Source organism: Ceratotherium simum, chromosome 2 (assembly GCF_057802395.1).
Source record: "Ceratotherium simum simum isolate JZ-2026a chromosome 2, ASM5780239v1, whole genome shotgun sequence".
NCBI lineage: Eukaryota > Metazoa > Chordata > Mammalia > Perissodactyla > Rhinocerotidae > Ceratotherium > Ceratotherium simum.
The window spans coordinates 42,584,380-42,604,655 of record NC_141901.1 but is presented as its reverse complement, the minus strand read 5'-3'; the positions used below and the strand labels follow the sequence as shown (position 1 = coordinate 42,604,655).

At 54.2% G+C, this 20,276-nt stretch overlaps 2 protein-coding genes across 4 annotated transcripts in view; both read left to right on the top strand.

The window, feature by feature from the left end:
• The window catches only part of INTS3 (integrator complex subunit 3), a 37,438-nt gene extending 30,593 nt beyond the window's left edge, over positions 1 to 6,845 (top strand). Inside the window, exons 21-30 of the mRNA XM_004436069.3 lie at positions 478 to 631; positions 1,714 to 1,782; positions 2,603 to 2,678; positions 3,085 to 3,198; positions 3,560 to 3,608; positions 4,626 to 4,793; positions 5,143 to 5,243; positions 5,419 to 5,491; positions 5,693 to 5,849; positions 5,955 to 6,845. Coding sequence (XP_004436126.1) covers positions 478 to 631; positions 1,714 to 1,782; positions 2,603 to 2,678; positions 3,085 to 3,198; positions 3,560 to 3,608; positions 4,626 to 4,793; positions 5,143 to 5,243; positions 5,419 to 5,491; positions 5,693 to 5,849; positions 5,955 to 6,032 — 1,039 coding nt within the window. The 3' untranslated portion in view covers positions 6,033 to 6,845. The remainder of the gene's footprint in view (positions 1 to 477; positions 632 to 1,713; positions 1,783 to 2,602; positions 2,679 to 3,084; positions 3,199 to 3,559; positions 3,609 to 4,625; positions 4,794 to 5,142; positions 5,244 to 5,418; positions 5,492 to 5,692; positions 5,850 to 5,954) is intronic.
• A 1,160-nt stretch (positions 6,846 to 8,005) lies between these two features.
• SLC27A3 (solute carrier family 27 member 3) lies at positions 8,006 to 12,893 on the top strand. Of its 3 annotated transcripts, none has more exons than XM_014791883.2 (10): positions 8,006 to 8,947; positions 9,306 to 9,515; positions 9,844 to 10,002; positions 10,571 to 10,695; positions 10,967 to 11,161; positions 11,264 to 11,354; positions 11,461 to 11,659; positions 11,907 to 12,004; positions 12,134 to 12,264; positions 12,583 to 12,893. In XM_014791883.2, exons 1-10 carry the CDS (start codon positions 8,284 to 8,286, stop codon positions 12,757 to 12,759), a joined length of 2,049 nt encoding a protein of 682 aa, XP_014647369.1. In that variant the 5' UTR covers positions 8,006 to 8,283; the 3' UTR covers positions 12,760 to 12,893. The 3 variants fall into 3 exon arrangements, with proteins under 3 accessions (XP_014647369.1, XP_087299073.1, XP_087299083.1); XM_087442947.1 differs by having other exon boundaries at positions 8,148 to 8,947; positions 11,066 to 11,161; XM_087442957.1 differs by lacking the exon at positions 9,844 to 10,002 and having other exon boundaries at positions 8,148 to 8,947.
• Positions 12,894 to 20,276: the final 7,383 nt, after the last annotated feature.

The following is a 20,276-nucleotide window of genomic DNA, read 5'->3' as shown; positions in this document are numbered from 1 at the left end:
TTGTGCTTTTGGCATCATGAAGATTTACTCCTATGTTTTCTTGTAAGAGTTGTATGGTTTTAGTTCTTACATTTAGCCCTATAACCCATTTTGAGTTAGGTTTTGTATATGGTGTGAGTAGGGATCTCCATTTGTTATTGCCCTCATTGCTCAGAGCCCAGAAAGCAGGAGAGAAGGCTTCCTCTAGCCTGACCTGAGCCCTCTCTCTCTTGTTCTTGACTCTCACCAGTTAGTAACTTCACTAATTGGAGTCAGAGCCCTGTCTGGAGCACTGGGGAAGGATGGGGAAAAAGAAGTGTCTCCTGGTTCCTATAAGTTATCAGGCCCTTGGGGAAGACGAGGGAGGGCAGTGAGACAGATTAGCCCAAGGCATCCAGGGCAAGGGATTCTACAGTCGGAGCCTGCTTGGGGGATGTTTGAGTCTGGGTGCTGGGTGCTAGGGTTGGGCTGCTGGCTTAGGCCCAACTGGTCTTGCAGCAAAGCCGCTGCAGGGAAGATGAACCTGTACGAGTCATTTGCCCAGGCAACCCAGCTGGGCGATCTGCACACCTGCTTAATGATGGATATGAAGGCCTGCCAGGAGGACGATGTGCGGCTGCTCTGCCACCTCACACCTTCCATCTACACAGAGGTCAGTGCCTCTGCCCGTATCCCTGGGGATGGGGTGGCAGTGCAGGGCGGGTTCATGGGAGACTCATCTCATTGTACACAACCATGATTCTCTGCCCACCCCCACTGACCTCAGTGGGCCATTTCTTCCAACACCACAGTTGTCTCTTTCCATCTCTCTTTAGTAAAGGTTGAACAGTGTCTGAAACCACCAGAATTCCTATCCTTTGCTTTGTCGTGAGTTGGGGTCTGGGCCTCTACACTTGGCTTCTCGGCTTTCGCCCCATCCTCTGGATCCGGGACAGGTCCCCCAAGCAGATCCATGCTCACATATCCCAAGCCCCCTTTGCCATCTGATGGCTCACCCTCGGATTCTCCCTAATGGTTCTCAAAGACCAGGGCCTCTGTAGTGAAGACTCAACTTTCATTTCCTTGGCTCACTCACAGTCTTCTCTGGGAACTGGGACATAGGAGGAGGTATCGGTTCTTCCTCCGTGAAATTTCCCAGGAACAGGGAAATCAGGGCACTGCGTGTGGGCCTGACAGGAGGAACTGTCATCTCAGCCAGAATCTGGAGGGCAGAGGGTGCCGATGCCCAGCAGATGGCAGTTTCCTCCCCACCCCCTCCCTGGTGAACTGGCCTCTCCAGAAGGGGTCCTGCCTAGCCCACACTGCCCTCATGCACCCAAAACACTCACACGCACTTGGCACCTTCTCTTTGGACAAGAGTCAGTACAGATTGGATTTCTTTCCTGCCAGAGATACAAATGCTTATTCTGTCTCCACCCTCACATAGAACTAACCATCGTGTCCAGTCTCTTTCAGCTCTAGCTTTGTCTCTTGGTCTTTGTCCCACTCCTTTCCTTACAGACACACACACTCCTCAGTGTGTGCACACACAAACAACAAAACTTGGGCTCTTCAAGGGTTAGAGTTTCGGCTTCCTAGCTGTTGGATCTCTGTTTAGGGATTTATGTTAGGACCCCATGTCCGGCTAACCCAGCCATCCCCTGAGCATGTGGTAAGGAAGGGGAACGGGTTATGAGGTAAAAGCCAAGGGGTGCACCTGGACTCCTGCCCTAGCTTTCTTCTGTTTCTGTCCAGTTTCCAGATGAGACCTTGCGGAGTGGAGAGCTGCTGAACATGATTGTGGCCGTTATTGACTCCGCACAGGTGAACACAGAGCTGCGCCCGAGAGGCCTGAGAGGCAGGACTGGGGAAATCAGGGCCTCTGCCCCCTCCAGGCCTGCAGACAGGGAGCCTGTGCGGCACAGGCACGCTGTTCCTGCCTGCAGCTGCGTGCACGTTAGGCCATGGGGGCTGGAAGGAAAGTGGAGCCACAGGGAGGCCAGGCCCGCCTGGGCTTCCCCTTGTTCTCGCCTTATTCTTCTTTGGGCACTCCTGTCCACAGGGAAAGTCAGGGGTTGTTTTTTAGTCTCAACCGGCCTTCCCCTTGGCTCAGAATGAAAATGGTCAGACCATTTCTGTTTGACCTTTCCACCATGAGACGCTGTCACTTTGCTTGTGTCCATTCTGAGGCCTGACCTGGGGTCCCATTTTTGCTCCTCCTCTCCACTCAGTCGCCCCATCCATAAAAGAGGAAGCTTAGCACTCAAGAGTCCTTCCACCCACACCTGTAGTCCGGAACTCAGCTTCCCATGGCACCGGCCAGGATGGGTCAGAGGCCTGGACTGTGGCTAGGGAGAGAAGTTTTCCATTCTCCCTCTGCCGTCAGGGCACGAGGGGTGGTTTTCCTTAACTATTTTTGCCCCAAATAGGCCTGTGGTTGCCACTCAGGCCTGTTGCTCCTCTCCCAGCCCCTCCATCCTTCAGAGACCCGGCATCCATCATGTGTCAGTTCCTCCCCATCCCTTTAAACTAGGCTTTCACTTCCTCTGGTTTTCCCCGTATGAACGCTCCTGCTTCTCCTTCCATACTGCCTTCCTGGTCTCTTAGAACCAATTGGTTCTGCCTTCTTCCTCCTCCTCCTCAGCTCCAGGAGCTAGTCTGCCATGTGATGATGGGGAACCTGGTCATGTTTCGAAAAGACTCAGTCCTCAACATACTCAGTAAGTGAGCAAACCCTTAGGTTCCCTGGGAGAAGGGAGAAGGGGTGGCACCCCTGTGTATTTTCTAGTAACAGGAAAACTGGTTCTGGGGCTGAGACTGGGAGAGAGTATCACTGCACCCTGCTGTGTGGTCTTGGGCAGTGTCTCTCTGGATCTCTGTTTCTTGCTCTGTAAAATGGAAAGACTTACCCTTGGCCCCCCAGCCTCGGGGCTGATGGGAATACAGAAGCTCTGTGAAGGCTTTGGAAATATGCTTTGTGTGGAAAGGGAAAGTATTTGTAGTCTTAGGATCACTGTCCCCACCCCTGTACCATCCCTGCTTGCAGTGCTGTAGTCAGTGGATTAGCTCTGTGTGTCTGCGTGTGTGAGAGAGAGACAGAATATGTTTCTTCTCTGTCTCTTGCAGTCCAGAGCCTGGACTGGGAAACCTTTGAGCAGTACTGTGCCTGGCAGCTCTTCCTGGCCCACAACATCCCCCTGGAGACCATAATCCCCATCCTGCAGCACCTCAAATACAAGGGTGAGTAGGATTGTGGGTAGAGAGCATGGGAGAGAGGACACTCCCAGTCCTAGAGGCCTCTAGGCTTTTAGATGAGCCCAGATCCGCTGTTCCCCTTCCCACTGAAGTGCGGAAGGGCGGGCTCCCTGCCGGTCACTTCTGCCCTTTAGATGAGTCCTGCAGGCCCCCTCTCAGCCAGGCACGGGGCTGGGACTCAGGTTGCTTGGGATTTTATAGGAGTTGGGTAGGGGAATGTTCTTCCTGGCTCCTTGTGGAAGATTGTCCTTGCTCCTTCCAGTGGTTGGGGTATGGGAGAGGTGCCAGGTTTTCTTCCTGGAATGATGCATTCCTCTGAACAGCAGCCTCTACCCTTCCCCCACAGAGCACCCAGAAGCCCTATCCTGCCTGCTGCTTCAGCTCCGAAGAGAGAAGTGAGTTCCATTGCGGGGGCTCTTTAGCTCCCAATCCCAACACACCAAGAGGTGCTGCCGTATAAAGGGCTTCTGTCTTGCTCCTTTGGCCATGTGTTTTCCTATTGACATCTGCTTTTTCTGCCCTTCCCCCAAAGTGATTTACAAATAAGCAGCTCCCCTGGGATCTGGGCTTCCTCTCGACTTTACCCCCCTGCCCACCAGGAGCTGCCCTTGGAGGTGGGGACCGGACATCCCTGTTTCCTGCTGCCACAGCAGTTCTAATCCCCGGTGGCTCCTGCTCCCCTCCCCCACCCTCCTGAGGCCACAACGTGGCTAATCCAAGAGGAGGAAAGGTCAGAGTAGAGGGGTCACACACCTTCCCCTCCCTCAACCTGCAGAGAGCAGAGCTGGCTGGGGCCCCTCCCTTCGTTACAGGCCCTTTTCCAACAGCCCCAGATAAATGGGGCAACAGCTGTGTATCTTTTCCTTCCTACCTTCTTGCCTTCCTTCCCCTTTTTCTCCTCTCTCGCCTAAGAGACTAGAAATGGTACAGAGTGTCCTGAAGGAAATGGGCAGGTTGGAGGGCCATGTGGGGCTGTGGCTTCCCAGCCCTGTCCCCTGTGCCTTCCTCTGGCTGGATCCTGGGGTGACCCGCAGCTCTCCCAGGGCAGGGCTGGGGGGTGTCCACATGCCACATGCTGGTCCTCTTGCCTCCCTGGCCCATTTCCTGACTGTTCTGGGCAAAGTAGGGGAGATTTGGTGGGCCTCCTTCCCAACACACACACACACCTTCTACTACCACAGAAACTGAAGAATCTCACTTCTTGTCTCTTGGCTTCTGCAAAGAATGAACCCAGGCATTCCTTGGCCCAAAGAGAAGAGGGAGAGGGATGTGAGAGTAGGAAGCTGCAGCGAGACTTGGGTGGGGCACGGGTGGGGGCGCTTGGATTTGGGAAATAAGTAGGTGGGAGAGATCCAGCAGTGCCTGAGACCAGCTGTGCAAGCAGGTGCCCACCGCCCCGCTCACATCCCCAGGCCCAGCGAGGAGATGGTGAAGATGGTGCTGAGCCGGCCTTGCCACCCTGACGACCAGTTCACCACCAGCATCCTGCGGCACTGGTGCATGAAGCACGATGAGCTGCTGGCCGAGCACATCAAGTCCCTGCTCATTAAAAACAACAGCCTCCCACGCAAGAGGCAGAGGTGGGACTTGGGCCTTATGGAGGCCCTCAGGCCAGGGCAGCCCCACTGACCACAGGCCATCTCCAGGGCAGGCCAGTGCCCCTGTCTGGTTTGTGGGCGACATCTAGTGGTCTGAAGCTACATAGCATGCAGGACCACTGTGGCCCCGTCCCCTTTTCCTAGTGCCCTGTGGCTGGTCCCTGTTCTAGGCACACCTCCCTTGCCCCACTCCACCCCTCCCAGCCTTCCTATCCCCCTCCCTGGATGGGATGCCTCTGTCTTAAGGCGGGACCCTGGTGGGGGAGGGTGTCTGACACTCCTGGAGCCCTCACCTCAAGCTCAGACTCTGGCTCTCGTGACTTCCCCACAGTCTGAGGAGCTCCAGCAGCAAGCTGGCCCAGCTGACTCTGGAGCAGATCCTGGAGCACTTGGACAACCTGCGTCTTAACCTGACCAACACCAAGCAGAACTGTATGCTTTCCAGCCCTCTCTGAGTCTAGCATGCGCGGTGCTGCCTTGACTCAGACCGCCTCTGGAGCCGGGAGGGAGGCGGGGGCAGGAGAAAACAACCCTTGGGTAGCATTGAAGAAGCTCCCAGACATCTCATTGTTCTTTCTTCCCTGCTCTCCTTTCCCTCTGTCTCTAGTCTTTAGCCAGACCCCAATTCTCCAGGCTCTGCAGCATGTCCAGGCGAGCTGTGATGAAGCCCACAAGATGAAGTGAGGCTCCTTGTGCTTTTGGCTTTGGGAAGTAGTGGGAGAAGGCCTAGGGGAGGGGGGCCTGCTGGGGACACAGACTGAATGACCAGCACGTGAGGTTGAAGAGAAATAGAGACCCGGGCATGGGGCAGAGAAAAGAATGGGAGGGCGGCCATAGGGCCAGGGTGCCCCGCTCTCAGAGTTTGTGCTCCTCTCTGGCAGGTTCAGCGATCTGTTCTCCCTGGCCGAGGAATACGAGGACTCTTCCACCAAGCCACCCAAGAGCCGGCGAAAAGCAGCTCTGTCCAGCCCCCGAAGTCGAAAGAATGCCACACAGCCCACCAATGCTGAGGAAGAGTCAGGCTCCAGCAGTGCCTCGGTGAGACCCCTAGTCCTGCACAGGAGGGAAAGGAGCAGGTGGGTGCAGGTGGAGTTGGGGCCAGCAGCTGCTCAGGCTAGTGATTCCCGCCCCCATCTCTTCCAGGAGGAAGAAGACACGAAACCGAAGCCCACCAAGCGGAAACGGAAAGGGTCCTCTGCAGTGGGGTCTGACAGTGACTGAGACCCTGTGTTGCCCATCCCGCCCCCAGTTGGACTGCCCTCCCCTACTTGGTGAATCACAGGTTAATAGGGGCTGGGGACATAGTGGGGGAAACACCCTCTCCCCATTCCAAAGCTCACGTGGTGGGAAGGATGAGCTGCCTCCTTTGGCCCAGCCTGAGAGCTGCCATGCAGCCCCCAGCCCCTCCTCCCTTCTCTATGGGGCCTCCAGCCCCATCACACTGCTGCTCCCACCCCTACTTGGGTTTCCACTGAAGCCAGAGGCTGTGCAAAACTGGACTGTGGTGGAAGTCCTCAGCCCCCTCCCCCCTCCCCCAGCCTCCTCCCCCAGCCTCCTAAAGAGCTATTTCAAAAAAGAAGAGAAATGGTAAAGGGGAGCTGGCCAGAGAGGCCAGAATGAGAGTAAAGACTCAGTGTGTGGCGCCCCTTCCCACTCCCCCTTCAGGTCTTGATGTGCTCTGAACAGGCATTTTACAGTCGCTCTCCATACACCAGTATGAAATGGGCATTTAACCAGTGACGTGGTCTGGCTGCCTGTTCCTCACCACAGGACAAATGCCACCAATGTTCAGGCAGGAACCCCAGAGGGAGGCCACAGCCCCCCTGGTGTGCCCTGCAGTCTCGTTGTTGGCCTGCAGATCGTCACCTCAGGCTGGGCCAGAGCCCTGGGAGGCGCAGAGATGCCTTCCACAGAGCTGTCAAATGGTCCCACTTCTTTGGTTCTGTCTTTTGTTTCTTTTTCTTTTCTTTTTTGGCAGAGATAATCGCGTTTTAAACGTTGTTTTTAAATGACAATAAAACAAGCCAGAACCTCTTTTGTGCCAGAGTTGCTGCCCCCACTTACCCTGTGCACGTGCAGGTAGTCTCATTTAATTGGCACCCCTCCTGTGGCTTCACAGCTGCCCCCTTTTCCCTTCCTGCCTGTCCCCCTTCTTGTCTGGAGCAGGAGGGGCTTGGCTTTGCCCGCCATCCTTCCTGCTGCCACTGACGGCCGGGGCCAGGCACTGACCTGTCCAGGCAGAAATTGATGCCGGCACCATCTCCTCATAGGCTGTCTGTCCTTAGTCATCTCAAGAAACTAGAGGCTTCCAAAAGCTAGTATTTGCCATACTCCAATTAGTAAGTCTGTACGCTTACCAACTACTGGAGGACTGACCGTTGGGGGCGAGGGATGCTCCCAACTTGGATCTTGAAGGAGAGAAGGTGCCTGGTGGAGGGGGTTCGGGTACCAGGGAGAAGGAACCCTCTTTCTTCCACAGTCTGGCCACTTGCCAGTCTGTGGGTACCAGCAGAAAAGAGCTCCTTGGCTGTGCTTTTGTTCCCTTGCTGTCCAGGGACATTGGGTGGCAGGCTGAGGAGAGAGGAAGGAAGTTTGGGCTGATGGCAGACAGCACCTCCTATTCAGCCTGTAAATGTGTCTCTCAAAGCTGCTACTCCTTCCTTTGAAAGTCTAAACCTCCAGAGGCCTCCTTTTTTCCTTCCTCTCTCCTTCCCCAGTTTTCTCTGCCCCAATTAAAACCAGGATGGAAAGCATTCGCTGGCTGGCCCCAATTATTGTACTCTTGCCCAAAGGGAGGGGCCTCCGCCGTGGCCCCTCCAGAAATCTGCCTGTTGGGGCCTCCACCTTTCCCCTACTTAACTCTCGCCTTCACCCCCCTCCCCCGCCCCATCCCTTGAGGTTGCTGCTGTTGCTGGCAGCTGGAGGGAGGGCAGCTGGCTCCCTTGCCGGGACTTGCAGCACCAAACGGCCCGGGCCGAGTTCTTCAGTCTCTCTTGGGAGAGAGCAGTGGCACCCTCCCATCAGGGGTGAAAATAAGATATAAGAGGGAAGGATGGACTGCGAGCCAAATCAGACCAGGACTTAAAGTCCAGCCAGTTGCCTAAACTGCCCTTGAGGAGAAAGAATCTAAACCGGGACACGACCCTGGGATTGAGGAAAGGCGTGAGCACCGCCTAGGACCCGTTAGGGTGCGGGTCGCGGGGAGTCCGGGAGGGAGCGCGCCGAGGGCGGAGCATAGCCGTGGGGAGGGCTGGGAGTGCGGGGCCGCCCCCCACACGCACTCCTCCCGGGCCTCTGCTCCCCGAGGGGGGAGGCTGGGTGGGAAGGGGCGTGTGCCAGCGCACGCGCGGTCCCGGGAAAGAGAGGTCTAGACGAGAGCAAGAGCGAGCGGCCCCAGTTTTGGGGAAGGGACTATCAGGGCTGTCTGCGAGTGGCTGGGGCCAGACGGGGCCGAGTGGAGGAAAAGGGCACCATGGCCACCCTCCTGCTGCTGCCCCTGCTGCTGCTGCTGCCGCTGCTGCTGCTGAAGCTGCGCCTCTGGCCGCAGTTGCGCTGGCTCGCGGCAGACTTGGCCTTCGCGGTGCGCGCCCTACGCTGCAAACGGGCTCTTCGAGCGCGCGCCTTGGCCTCGGCGACCGCCGACCCGGAAGGTCCCGAGGGGGGCTGCAGCCTGGCCTCGCGCCTCGCGCAATTGGCTCGGCAGCGCGCCGCACACACCTTTCTCATTCACGGCGCGCGGCGCTTTAGCTACGCGGAGGCCGACCGCGAGAGCAACCGGGCTGCGCGCGCCTTTCTGCGCGCTCGAGGCTGGGACGGGGGACCCGGCGGCGGCGCGGGGGGCACCGGGGAAGGCGAGCGGGCGGCGCAGGGCGCCCGAGACGCGGCGGCCGGAAGCGGCGCGGCGCCGGCCGCGTGGGAAGGGGATGGCGCGGCCGAAGCTGGAAAAGCCGCTGTCCCTCTGGCACCCGGGGCCACCGTGGCGCTGCTCCTCCCCGCCTGCCCAGAGTTCCTATGGCTCTGGTTCGGGCTGGCCAAGGCCGGTCTGCGCGCAGCCTTTGTGCCCACCGCCCTGCGCCGGGGTCCCCTACTGCACTGCCTCCGCAGCTGCGGCGCGCGCGCGCTCGTGCTGGCGCCAGGTAAGGCTGCAGCGCCCAACCAACGGGGGCGCTGCCCGCCACTGAAGGGCGCGTCGGGCGGGGGTCAGAGAAGGGGTGGGCTCGGAAGGAGGCAGAACTATCTCCCTGAGGTTCTGAAAAAGTGGGTGGGGATATGAGTCTCTGGGTTTGCGAAATGATGCAGCTGGGTCTTTGGTTCCCCAAAGATTCCCAAAGAGTAGGGCTCCAGGTTCCAGATCCTTGACGGGACATCCATACTCTTCACCCTCACCCAAGAGCAGCGCGGGGGAAGGAGGGGCGGGGGCAAATAGCCTAAGGGGTGGGGAAGGCCTCTGGGTAGCGGTAGGGCCGCCCAGCTGTGCTTTCCCACCCCATCCAGAGTTCCTGGAGTCCCTGGAGCCTGACCTGCTGGCCCTGAGAGCCATGGGGCTCTGCCTGTGGGCTGCAGGCCCCACAACCCATCCTGCTGGAATCGGCGATTTGCTGGCTGAGGCCTCGGCTGAAGTGGATGGGCCGGTGCCCGGGTACCTCTCTGCCCCCCAGAGCATAATGGACACGTGCCTGTACATCTTCACCTCTGGCACCACGGGTGAGGGCTGGACACCATGCTTACCCCACAGAAACTACGTCAGAAGAAGGAGGGAATCGGAACTGTGACCTCCTCAGCTCCCAGGCCACCCCTCCAAAACCCCCAGAGAGGATGCTGATCCCGGCAGCCAGCCATATCCTGTCTCTCGCTACCCCTCCTGCCCCTCTTCATTTCTCCACCTCCGAACTTCCCACATTTCCTGGCCTCCCTTCTCCTCAGCTTCCCTGTTGCCTCTGCCTCTTTCTTGGGGAAACCCAGCAGGGGCAAAGAGGGAGGCAGGGCTTGGAGGTCTGACCCTCTCCCTGATCTCCCCGCCCCGACTCTGCAGGCCTCCCCAAGGCTGCTCGGATCAGTCATCTAAAGATCCTGCAATGCCAGGGGTTCTACCAGCTGTGCGGCGCCTGCCAGGAGGATGTGATCTACCTCGCCCTCCCACTCTACCACATGTCTGGCTCCCTGCTGGGCATTGTGGGCTGCCTGGGCATTGGTCAGTGTCCCCCACCCTAACCCCCCTTTCAGTCCTCCAGCAAATGTTTGTTCCAGCAAACATTTATTAAGTACCTATGTGGTATGCTCACCTGAGGATGCTTCCTGAGTCCTTCAGGGTAGAGAATCCAGAGGAAGGAGGAGGCAGGGGCCTACTCTCCAGGAGCTCCTGGTACAATGGCGAAGCGTCACCTGCACAGACCTACAGACTGAGCAACTAGGGAGGCCATACGGTTCACAGGAGTCCCGACTCCAGGGGCAGGGGAGGGAAGGGCTGCGAGTGTCAGCCTAGGAAGAAGCAGATGGAGAAGAGCTTGTGACCTGGGGCGGGAACGGGGGATGGACTGCTTCGGGGTGGGAAGTAGGGAAAGGGCCTTAAGCTGTTCAAGACACAGGTGGGAAAGGAAGAGGGCCACTTGGCCTGCCGGAAGTGTGAATGTCACAGCAGGGCCTTCCTGGGGACTGCAGTACAGTGAAGGCTAGTGTCTGGGAAGGAGGGGGTCAGGGCTCCCCCTGCAGCCCTCAACCTCACTTCTTTCCTTCCTCCTCTTTCTCCCCGCTTCTGGCAGGTGCCACAGTGGTGCTGAAGTCCAAGTTCTCGGCTGGTCAGTTCTGGGAGGACTGCCAGCAGCACGGGGTGACGGTGTTCCAGTACATCGGGGAATTATGCCGGTACCTTGTCAACCAGCCCCCGGTGCGTGGGCACAGATCCCGGGCAGAGCCGAGGCAGGGAGATGGGCAGTGGAAGGGAGACACTGAGACAGCTATCTGGGAGTTGGAGGGAGTGGAAGCAAGAAGAAAATGGCAGAGTGGGAAGGAGCCTGGGATGGTAGGACACCTGATGCTTAGGGCATCTGAAGGAGGCCACAGTGCAGGGGGCCTCTGCAGAGTGGGAAACAGGACTTCACTTTGGGGAGACGGCATCTGGGCGCTGAAGCTCCTGCCCCTCTGCCCACTCATCTCAGAACAAGGCAGAACGTGGACATAAGGTCCGGCTGGCAGTGGGCAGCGGGCTGCGCCCAGACACCTGGGAGCGTTTCATGCGGCGCTTCGGGCCCCTGCAGGTGCTGGAGACGTACGGTCTGACAGAGGGCAACGTGGCCACTTTCAACTACACAGGAAGGCCGGGCGCCGTGGGCCGCGCCTCCTGGCTTTACAAGGTGAGCAGGGAGGGAGCTGGAGAACCCGCGGCACTGGGGAGGCCTGGTGGGGAGGGGCTCATGCGACTGAAATGACCCTGCGCCTGGGTCTCCCTTCCCCAGCATGTCTTCCCCTTCTCTTTGATTCGCTATGATGTCACCACAGGGGAGCCGATCCGGGACACCCGGGGGCACTGTGTGGCCACACCTCCAGGTTCGTTCTCAGGTGGGGTGGGTGGAGGTGGTGGAGCTGGAAGGGAGGATTGGCACTGGAGAGTGGAGTGGGGGGCAGCCACCCCTGACCCCAGTGACTCTGCCAGGTGAACCAGGGCTGCTGGTGGCCCCCGTGAGCCAGCAGTCCCCATTCCTGGGCTACGCCGGGGGGCCAGAGCTGGCCCTCGGAAAGCTGCTGAAGGATGTCTTCCGGCCTGGGGATGTTTTCTTCAACACCGGGGACCTGTTGGTCTGCGATGACCAGGGCTTTCTTCGCTTCCATGATCGGACTGGAGACACCTTCAGGTATCCGTCCATAACCTCCTGACTCCTTTCCTGGGCATCTGATCTCTGTGACCCAAAGCCCCTAAACCTCATCTCCCTAATCTCCCACCCTAACCTGGGTCCTTATCCAACCTGCCAGCTCAGACCTAAATACTTCTTCCCTGTGACCGTCTGTGCCCTGACCTCATCCCTGACCTCTTTCTCTCCCCACCCGGCTCAGAAGGCCCTGACCGCTGACTCCCAGTTTCAAATCTCTGCTCTCTGGCAGGTGGAAAGGGGAGAATGTGGCCACAACGGAGGTGGCGGGGACCTTGGAGGCCCTGGATTTTCTTCAGGAGGTGAACGTCTACGGAGTCACTGTGCCAGGTGCCTATGCGTGGGGGGGGGGCACCCGGCCCACCACCCTGAATGGGTGTTCCTCGGGCGCAGGAAACATGAGGCCTCGTGGTAGTCAGCCACCGCGGCTGACCCTGCCCCCACCCCCACCCCCACCAGGGCACGAAGGCAGGGCTGGAATGGCCGCCCTGGTTCTGCGTCCCCCCCACTCCTTGGACCTCATGCAGCTCTATGCCCATGTTTCTGAGAACTTGCCACCTTATGCCCGGCCTCGATTCCTAAGGCTCCAGGTAACCAGCCACTCCTGCCCCGACCCCTCACCCATATATCCACAGCAGCCCGTGGCTCCCAAACCCCACAAAGGGACCCCCACGTAATACACTCTGGGAAGAAAGAGAAAGAACAGTTCCTTGCCAGACGCAGCTTTCACCCTCTTCGTTCCCTATGCCCCTCCTCCAGGCCTGGCTCCTTGTCTTTCCTGTCACCCCCTCCCCTAAACCCTGACCTCCTTCATACCCCCTTTCCCCACACCCGCCCCTTAACAAATCCAGGGAACTCACCTGGGCAGAATACCCCTCCTTCAGCTCCCTTTGATGCCCCCTCCCCAGGAGTCTCTGGCCACCACAGAGACCTTCAAGCAGCAGAAGGTTCGGATGGCGAAGGAGGGCTTTGACCCCAGTGTACTGTCCGACCCACTGTACATTCTCGACCAGGCTAGGGGCGCCTACCTGCCCCTCACACCTGCTCGGTACAGTGCCCTCCTGGCTGGGGACCTTCGCATCTGAGAGCCCTCCGTGCTGAGGCGTCTGAGGGAGGGACTTTGTGGGGTGGGGGCACTGCAGGTGTACAGGGGCTGTCAGATATCTTTTCTATACCAGATTTGTAATCATTATTTTGTAATAAATGGGGCTGGAACCAATCTGCCTCTGTCATTCTGATCTCCAGTATCCGTCTTCCCTCTCTGTCTGTTGAACTGCTTCCCTCTGACATTTTCTCCTGGCACAGAGACCCCTGCACACCTGCTCGGACTTTATGGGGGCACAGCTCAGTGTCTGGGCCTCGGTGTTGTTCCTCTCAGGGACTCCATGGGATCCTTGTCCTCGGAGAACCCCTGGTGACTGATGTCTGTCTGTGCTGTGTGTACCCATCACAGTCACTCCCTGAGTGCAGGGCCCCCACTGCTCTCTCTGGGGAGCTGGAGGACCTGAGGGGTTGGCTCAATGGCAGAGGAGGACAGAGGCACAGAAACAAGCCCCTGTGGCCTGTCAAAACTTCTCCACAGACTCAGGTGTGGTTAGGGCCTGGGGAAGAGTCTCAGCCAGGCAAAATCAAGGTTTGATTTTGGGGAAAAGGATACTCTAGGCAACCCCCCTCCCCTCACAGCTGTCTTTGATAAGCTAGTCAGAGAGCCCCCCAACTCAGATGTTCCTAATTTTGTCTAATTTTAGTCATACATTCCCAGAAGTAGCAGCCCAGGTTGGGGCCCCTCAGGGTCTGGTAGAGTTTGACGGAAGCCCCCCACCTCGGAGCAGGGCTCAGAGTGCATGTGTGCATGTGGCAGCAGGAGGGATGGGGGAATCAAAAGGAAGGCCTCTCCTTGGCCCCAAAATGAGGCTTCAAAAAGTTCATCATCCAAAGACTTGAAATGATGTAACACCTGCTTTTTCTAGCACTAAAGTCCCTCTCTGCTTTAAACCATGGGTGCTCAACATTTTCTGCTACTTTCCTTTGGGTTATCTTCCCCTCCTAACTCCCCTCCCCAACATACGAGGTCAGGGGATGCGCTCTCACCACCTCCACCAACCATGGGTCCCTATGGCTCACCCTCGTCCGAAACATACACTTTGCCCCAGCCTCCACCAACAAACCCAATTTGGCATCACCGACAGACTAGTTGAAGCTCACACTGAAGTGTGGGTGATGTCTTCATGCACTGACCAATAAATGAGGAATTTAGCTCATTTTGCTGCTCACCTCTCTAACTCGCCCCAGGCGGAGTGCAATAGTTAAGGTATGCCTGGGGTGGCCTTGGGTGGTGTGGGTAGGCACGTCACTTGGCTGCAGGGGGCACCTCCTGCAGCTGCCCTCTTAACCACCTTAACTCCGCCCTGGTTTCCCAGGACTCTGAGCTGAACAGCCATCTCCTCCCTTCTGGAATCACACACTACGTTCTTTGACCCACCACCCCCATTTCATTTGGTCTAAATCTGCATTGTCCAATATGGCAGCCACTAGCCACACACGCTTATCGAGGGCTTGAAATGTGGCCAGTCTGAAGCGAGATGTGCTGTAAGTGTAAAATACCAGGTTTCAAAGACATAGTTCCAAAAAAAACTAAAATATTTCCTTAATAATTGTTTTATATTGCTTACATGTTGAAATACTATTTTGTATGTATTGGGTTAAATAAAAATATATTAAAATGAATTTCACTTGTTTATTTTTACTTTTGTAAATGTGGCTACTAGAAAATTTAGAATTACATATGAGCCAGGTTGTGTTTCTACTGAATGGCGCTAGCCTAAATCCTGTCCCCACACCTCACTTGGCAAACCCACAAATGCCAAGTATAGCATGTGGGTTGTACCTGTGTCGTGCCTGCTCTCCAGTGTCTGCACTTTAGCAAGGACAGCTGGGAGGAGGGGGTTCTGTTCCAACCAGCAGAGCCAGCTGTCTGGGGCTGGCATTTGTCCTCCAGACGGAGCTTCAGCTCTGAACCAGCTTTGCCACAGAGGCTATAACTAGTGGTAGAAATTGAGCTGCAAGAGGGCACACTTTTGATCCAAAAGAGTTAGGTTTTCCATTTACCACAGTTAAAAATAAATTAAAATAAATTTTAAATGAATCAAGTTTTCCGGCCAGCCCAGAGGTAGCCTAGCAGTTACGCGTTCTGCTTCTGCGGCTGGGGGTTCGCTGGTTCGGATCCTGGGCAAGGACCTGGGAACCACTCATCAAGCCATGCTGAGGTGGCATCCGGTATAGAAGAGCTACAACTCTACAACTATGATACACAACTATGTACTCGGGCTTTGGGGAGAAAAAAGAGGAAGACTGGGAACAGAAGTTAGCACAAGGCCAATCTTCCTCAAAAAAAAAAAAAGAATTAAGTTTTCCTACAAAAGAGCCTTCGAAGTAAAATAAACCGAAATTATGAGATAATTTGCAGATGAAATAGGTCAGTCCTCAGGCAGTGCGTTCCCTTTCTGAGGAGGCTGGTCAACCACGCTGGGACGCGGGCGTGGGAGGGCGGTGCAACCCGGGAACTTCCGTCTCACCCCCTCCTCAAACCATGGCTGTGTCTCAGCTTTGTGTCTGTGGATTCCCGGGAGTACCCGACAAATTGAGGAACCAGTAAAGGCAAGGGTCAGCAAACCACACTGCCTGGGTTTTTTTACAGCCAGGGAGCTAGGAATGGTTTTTATATTTTTACATGACTGAAAAAACAAAAGATTTCATGACATGTAAACATTATATGGGATTCAGATTTCAGTGTCCATAGGAGTTTTATTGGAACAGGCCACCTCGTGCGTTTATATGTTGTCTAGGGCTACCTTCATGCTACAAAAGCACAGCTGAGTAGCTGTGACAGAGACCGTGGCCTGCAAAGCGTAAATGTTTACTATGCGGCCCTTGACACAAACTCCGCCAAGCCCTGTTCTGGGGCCTCGTCCTCCCGGCGGCGCCGCCGATTCCCACGCGCCCGGGGAGGAGGACCGCGCCGGCGCCGGAGCCGGGAGACGGCTGACAGGGAGGGTCGGGGGCCCTCGGGCGACGCTTAGTGACCGCTCCCTGTGGGGCTTGGCAGAAAGGTCTCGGCCTCCGGCGCTGCCTGAGACGCCTGGGTGGAGCAAGGCCGCTAAGCGTCAGCAACCCGGCTCCTTTCCGCGCCCGCAAAAACACAGCTTCTGGGCGCCCGAGCCGAGCGGGGCCGGCAGCCTCGCGGCCCCCACGTCCTGGCGCGAGGGAGGCGGGGCGCGCCCGGGGGTGGGAGGAGTCATCCCTCGTGGGCGGGGCGAGCCTCCTGCGCCTTCCGACCTAGAAAGGCGCCTGCGCACTTGTGCTCCGCGGCCGCTCCGAGCTCCTGGTAAAACTAAAAGACGAGTGGAGGGGCGGGGCCAAAGTACCTGGACTTGCCCTGTTTGGGCGTCTAGGGGACAAAGGAGGGGAGAATTCTTTTTTTCCTAGAGATGTAATTCACATACCATAAAATTCACCCTTGTCAAGTGTAAAGTTCAGTGTTTTTAGTATATTCATAAATCTGTGTAACGGTAGCCGCTGCTAATTTAGAACATTTTCATCACCCCTAAAAGAAATGCTTACCCGTTAGCAGTCACCCTCCATTCCCCCCTCACCCCAGTCCCTGGAAACCACTAATCACTTTCTGTGTCTATGGATTTACCTATTCTGGAAATTTCATATAAATAGAATCATGGCATATGTGGCCTTTTGTGTCTAGCTTCTTTCACTTAGCATAATGTTTTCAAGCTTCATCCATGTTGTAGCATATATCAGTACTTCCCTCTTTTTTTTATTTTACCAATTTGTTGAGGTAAAATTCACATAACATAAAATGAACCATTTTAAAGTGAACAATTCAGTGGCATTTAATACATTCTTATGTTGTGCAATCACTGCCTCTAGTTCCAAACCATTTCCATTATTCCAAAGTAAAAGTCCTTGTCCATTAAGCAATTCCTCCCCCAACCCCCTTCCCCCAGCCCCTGGCCAACCACCAATCTGCATTCTGTCTCTACGGATTTATCTATTCTGGACATTTCAAAATACATAAATGGAATCATACAAGAAGTGACCTTTTGTGTGTGGTGACTTTCACTTAGCATGTTTCCGAGGTGCATCCCCGTTGCAGCATGTATCAGTAATTCAGTTCTTTTTATGGCTGAATAATATTCTATTGGATGTATACACCGCAACTTACCCATTCATCAGTTGATGGACATTGGGCTGTTTCTACTTTTTTGGCTATTTGAATACTGCTATGAACATTCATGTACAAGTTTTTGTGTGGACATATATTTTCAGTTCTCTTGAGTGTATACCTAGGACTGGTATTGCTGGGTCTTATAGAAAATCTATGTTTAACTTTGTGAGGAACTGCCAAACTGTTTTCCACAGTGGCTGCACCATGTTTACATTCCTGCCAGCAATGTATAAGGGTTCCAGTTTTTCCACATCCTCACTAACACTTGTTGTGATCCGTCTTTTGACTACAACAATCCTAGCGGGTGTGATGTAGTATCTTATTGTGGTTTTGATTTTCATTTCTCCGGCTAATGATGTTGAACATCTTTTCGTGTGCTTACTGACCGTTTGTATGTTTTCTTTGGAGAAATGTCTATTCAAATTCTTTCCTTGTTTTTTAACTGGGTTATTTGCCTTTTTATTGTTGAGTTGTAAGATTTTTTTTTACATATTCTGGTCTCAAGTTTTCTATCAGATATATGGTTCACAAACATTTTCTCTCATTCTGTGGGTTGTTTTTTCACTTCCTTGATAGCGTCCTTTGAAACACAAAGGTTTTAAATTTTGATGAAGTACAGTTTATTTTTTGTACAGGGAGACTATTACAAGAGTTAGTTTTCCCCTAAGGACAAATAAAGATATAAAGATATGTTACATTTCATTTGGTAGTGTGTTTGTTAATCATAGTATTGATGTTATTATTTGAAACTATCTTATGGCATATTGTACAATAATACATATGTTAGGAGTCACTGTTTCCAGAGCAATAGAAAGATAAAAGATATAAGTATGAAAGAAGTGAAGTAAACATCTTGTAATGTCACTGTAAAAGCCTAGAGGCAATGGACAATTTGACAGCCATGAAATCTCCTGGTGCCCGGATCCTGGGAGGAAAGGTTGATTCCAGGTCTGGGGCAGGAAATACTCAGGGCGAGCCTTGGGGCATCTTGTGCCAGGAAGTAAAGATACCAAAGAATGGGGGAACAGCCAAAGGACGCAGAGTTCCCACTGCCTAAAACGAGGCAATCTGAATGTCAAAGAGATTGATGAATGCACTCAAAACACTGAATGTACGAAATGTAGCGATTCAGAGTGATGCTACACAGGGCAGGGAGGATAAAGGGAGAGAGACGGAGAGAAACACAGGATAGAGCACCAACTCCTTATTCTGAAAACTGGCAATTCAAGTAAAGAGCTAAGTATTTGTCCCTGTGTGAATTGTATTTCAGGGTTACCAAATCGTCCTAGTTTTTTTTTTTTTAAAGATTTTATTTATTTTTTTTCCCCCCCAAAGCCCCAGTAGGTAGTTGTATGTCATAGCTGCACATCCTTCTAGTTGCTGTATGTGGGATGCAGCCTCAGCATGGCCGGAGAAGCAATGCGTCTGTGCGCACCCGGGATCCAAACCCGGGCCTCCAGCAGCGGAGCGTGCGCACTTAACCGCTAAGCCACGGGGCCGGCCCATCAAATTGTCCTAGTTGATGAGGCAAAGTTCTTCTTTACAAAAGACTTCCAGTTAATGAATGAGAAAGGAATGATAGAATTGGAAAATCACCCCTTTGCAACCTCTAATGAAATAATTGAGTCAGGCAATTATCATCAGTGAATAAAACTATTAGATGAAAGGTTGACGGGGAATTTTACAATGGATGGATCAGATTGTCACCACCAGAAGCCCCTACTCAATCGTAGAATCACTAAAAGTTGGACCACTAGACATCACCTACCTCCTGAAGGTACATGAGCACCTTCTATATAGCACACAGCACTACCTACACAGCTTTCTTCCTTAAAAGTGGAGCCTGAACCCAACCAAGCCTCTAGGGCCAACATCCATTTATAGATGAACATATTCGATAACACCAAAGAAACCAAACAGATCCAGAATAGGGGCAATTCTACCGGAAAATGTATCCAGTCTCTTCAACAACTCAATGATAAATGGGGGGTGGGGGTGGGGAGGTGCCCTCAATTAGATCCTTAAGAGAAATAACAACCAACTGTAGTGTATGGACCTTGTTCTTGATTTTGAAAACAACAGCAAAATAGAGTAAAAAGACATTTTTGAGACAATCAGGGAAATTTGATTATGGACTAGTTATTACGTGATATTAAGAAATCATTATTATTTTTATTAGATATGATAATAACATTGTGGTTACAAAAAACACATTTATATATTTTATTTTTTTGTGAGGAAGATCAGCCCCGAGCTAACATCCATGCTAATCCTCCTCTTTTTGCTGAGGAAGACCAGCTCTGAGCTAACATCTATTGCCAATACTCCTCCTTTTTTTTCCCCCCAAAGCCCCAGTAGACAGTTGTATGTCATAGCTGCACATCCTTCTAGTTGCTGTATGTGGGATGCGGCCTCAGCATGGCCAGAGAAGCGGTGCGTCAGTGTGCGCCCGGGATCCGAACCCGGGTCACCAGTAGCAGAGCGCGCGCACTTAACCGCTAAGCCACAGGGCCCGCCTATATTTTTTAAAAGATACACATAAGTATATCGGTGTGGAATGAGATGATGTCTGGGATTTATCTGAAAATGCTTCAGCAAAGAAAGAGGGAAAACAGGGAAGATGCGCCCAGCGAAGGGAACAGAGCTTGCGAAGCCCCAGTGACCGTCAAGGGCCCTGACGAGGTGGGTGCAGGTGGGCAGTAGCGGGATTGCCTGGGACTGGTTACTGCAGAGCCTTGGAAGGAACTTCCCAGAGTTAAGACATTACCCTGAGGGCGTGGGAAGCCCAGCACCGGACGGACGGTTGGGGCAGATGAGTGTTAGTGCGCATGCTCACCCTGTAGTAGGGTGGGTGGTGAGGGGGCAGAGGGGGTGGGAGACACTCTGCCTGGCTTTCTGCCCTGCTCTGCAGTGGGGCGGCTGCACTGGGATTCCTAAAAGGGACGTGGACCAGAGCTGAGGGAGTACTGGGCGCGGGTTTGCAAGACCAGGTGGCTCTCCTTCCATCTTCCCCTTAACAAATGTTGACCTAGAGCCTGTCATGTGCTCCAGGCTTTGAGCACACAGTGGGGACATGCAATGGCCCTGCCCTCGTGGAACTCACACTCCAGTGGAGGAGACACGACAAAACCAAGCATATGTGAAAGGAAACGTCATGTGTGACAATGTCGGAGACAGAATAGACAGGAATCGTGTGGAGTCTTCTATATGCTGCTGGAACAAATTACCACAAATGTAATGGCTTCAAATGACACAAATGTATTATCTTACTGCTCTGTAGGTCGGACTTCAGGCACAGGGCTCACTGGGCTAAAATCAAGGTGTCGGCAGGTCTGCATCCCTTTCTGGAGACTCCAGGGGAGA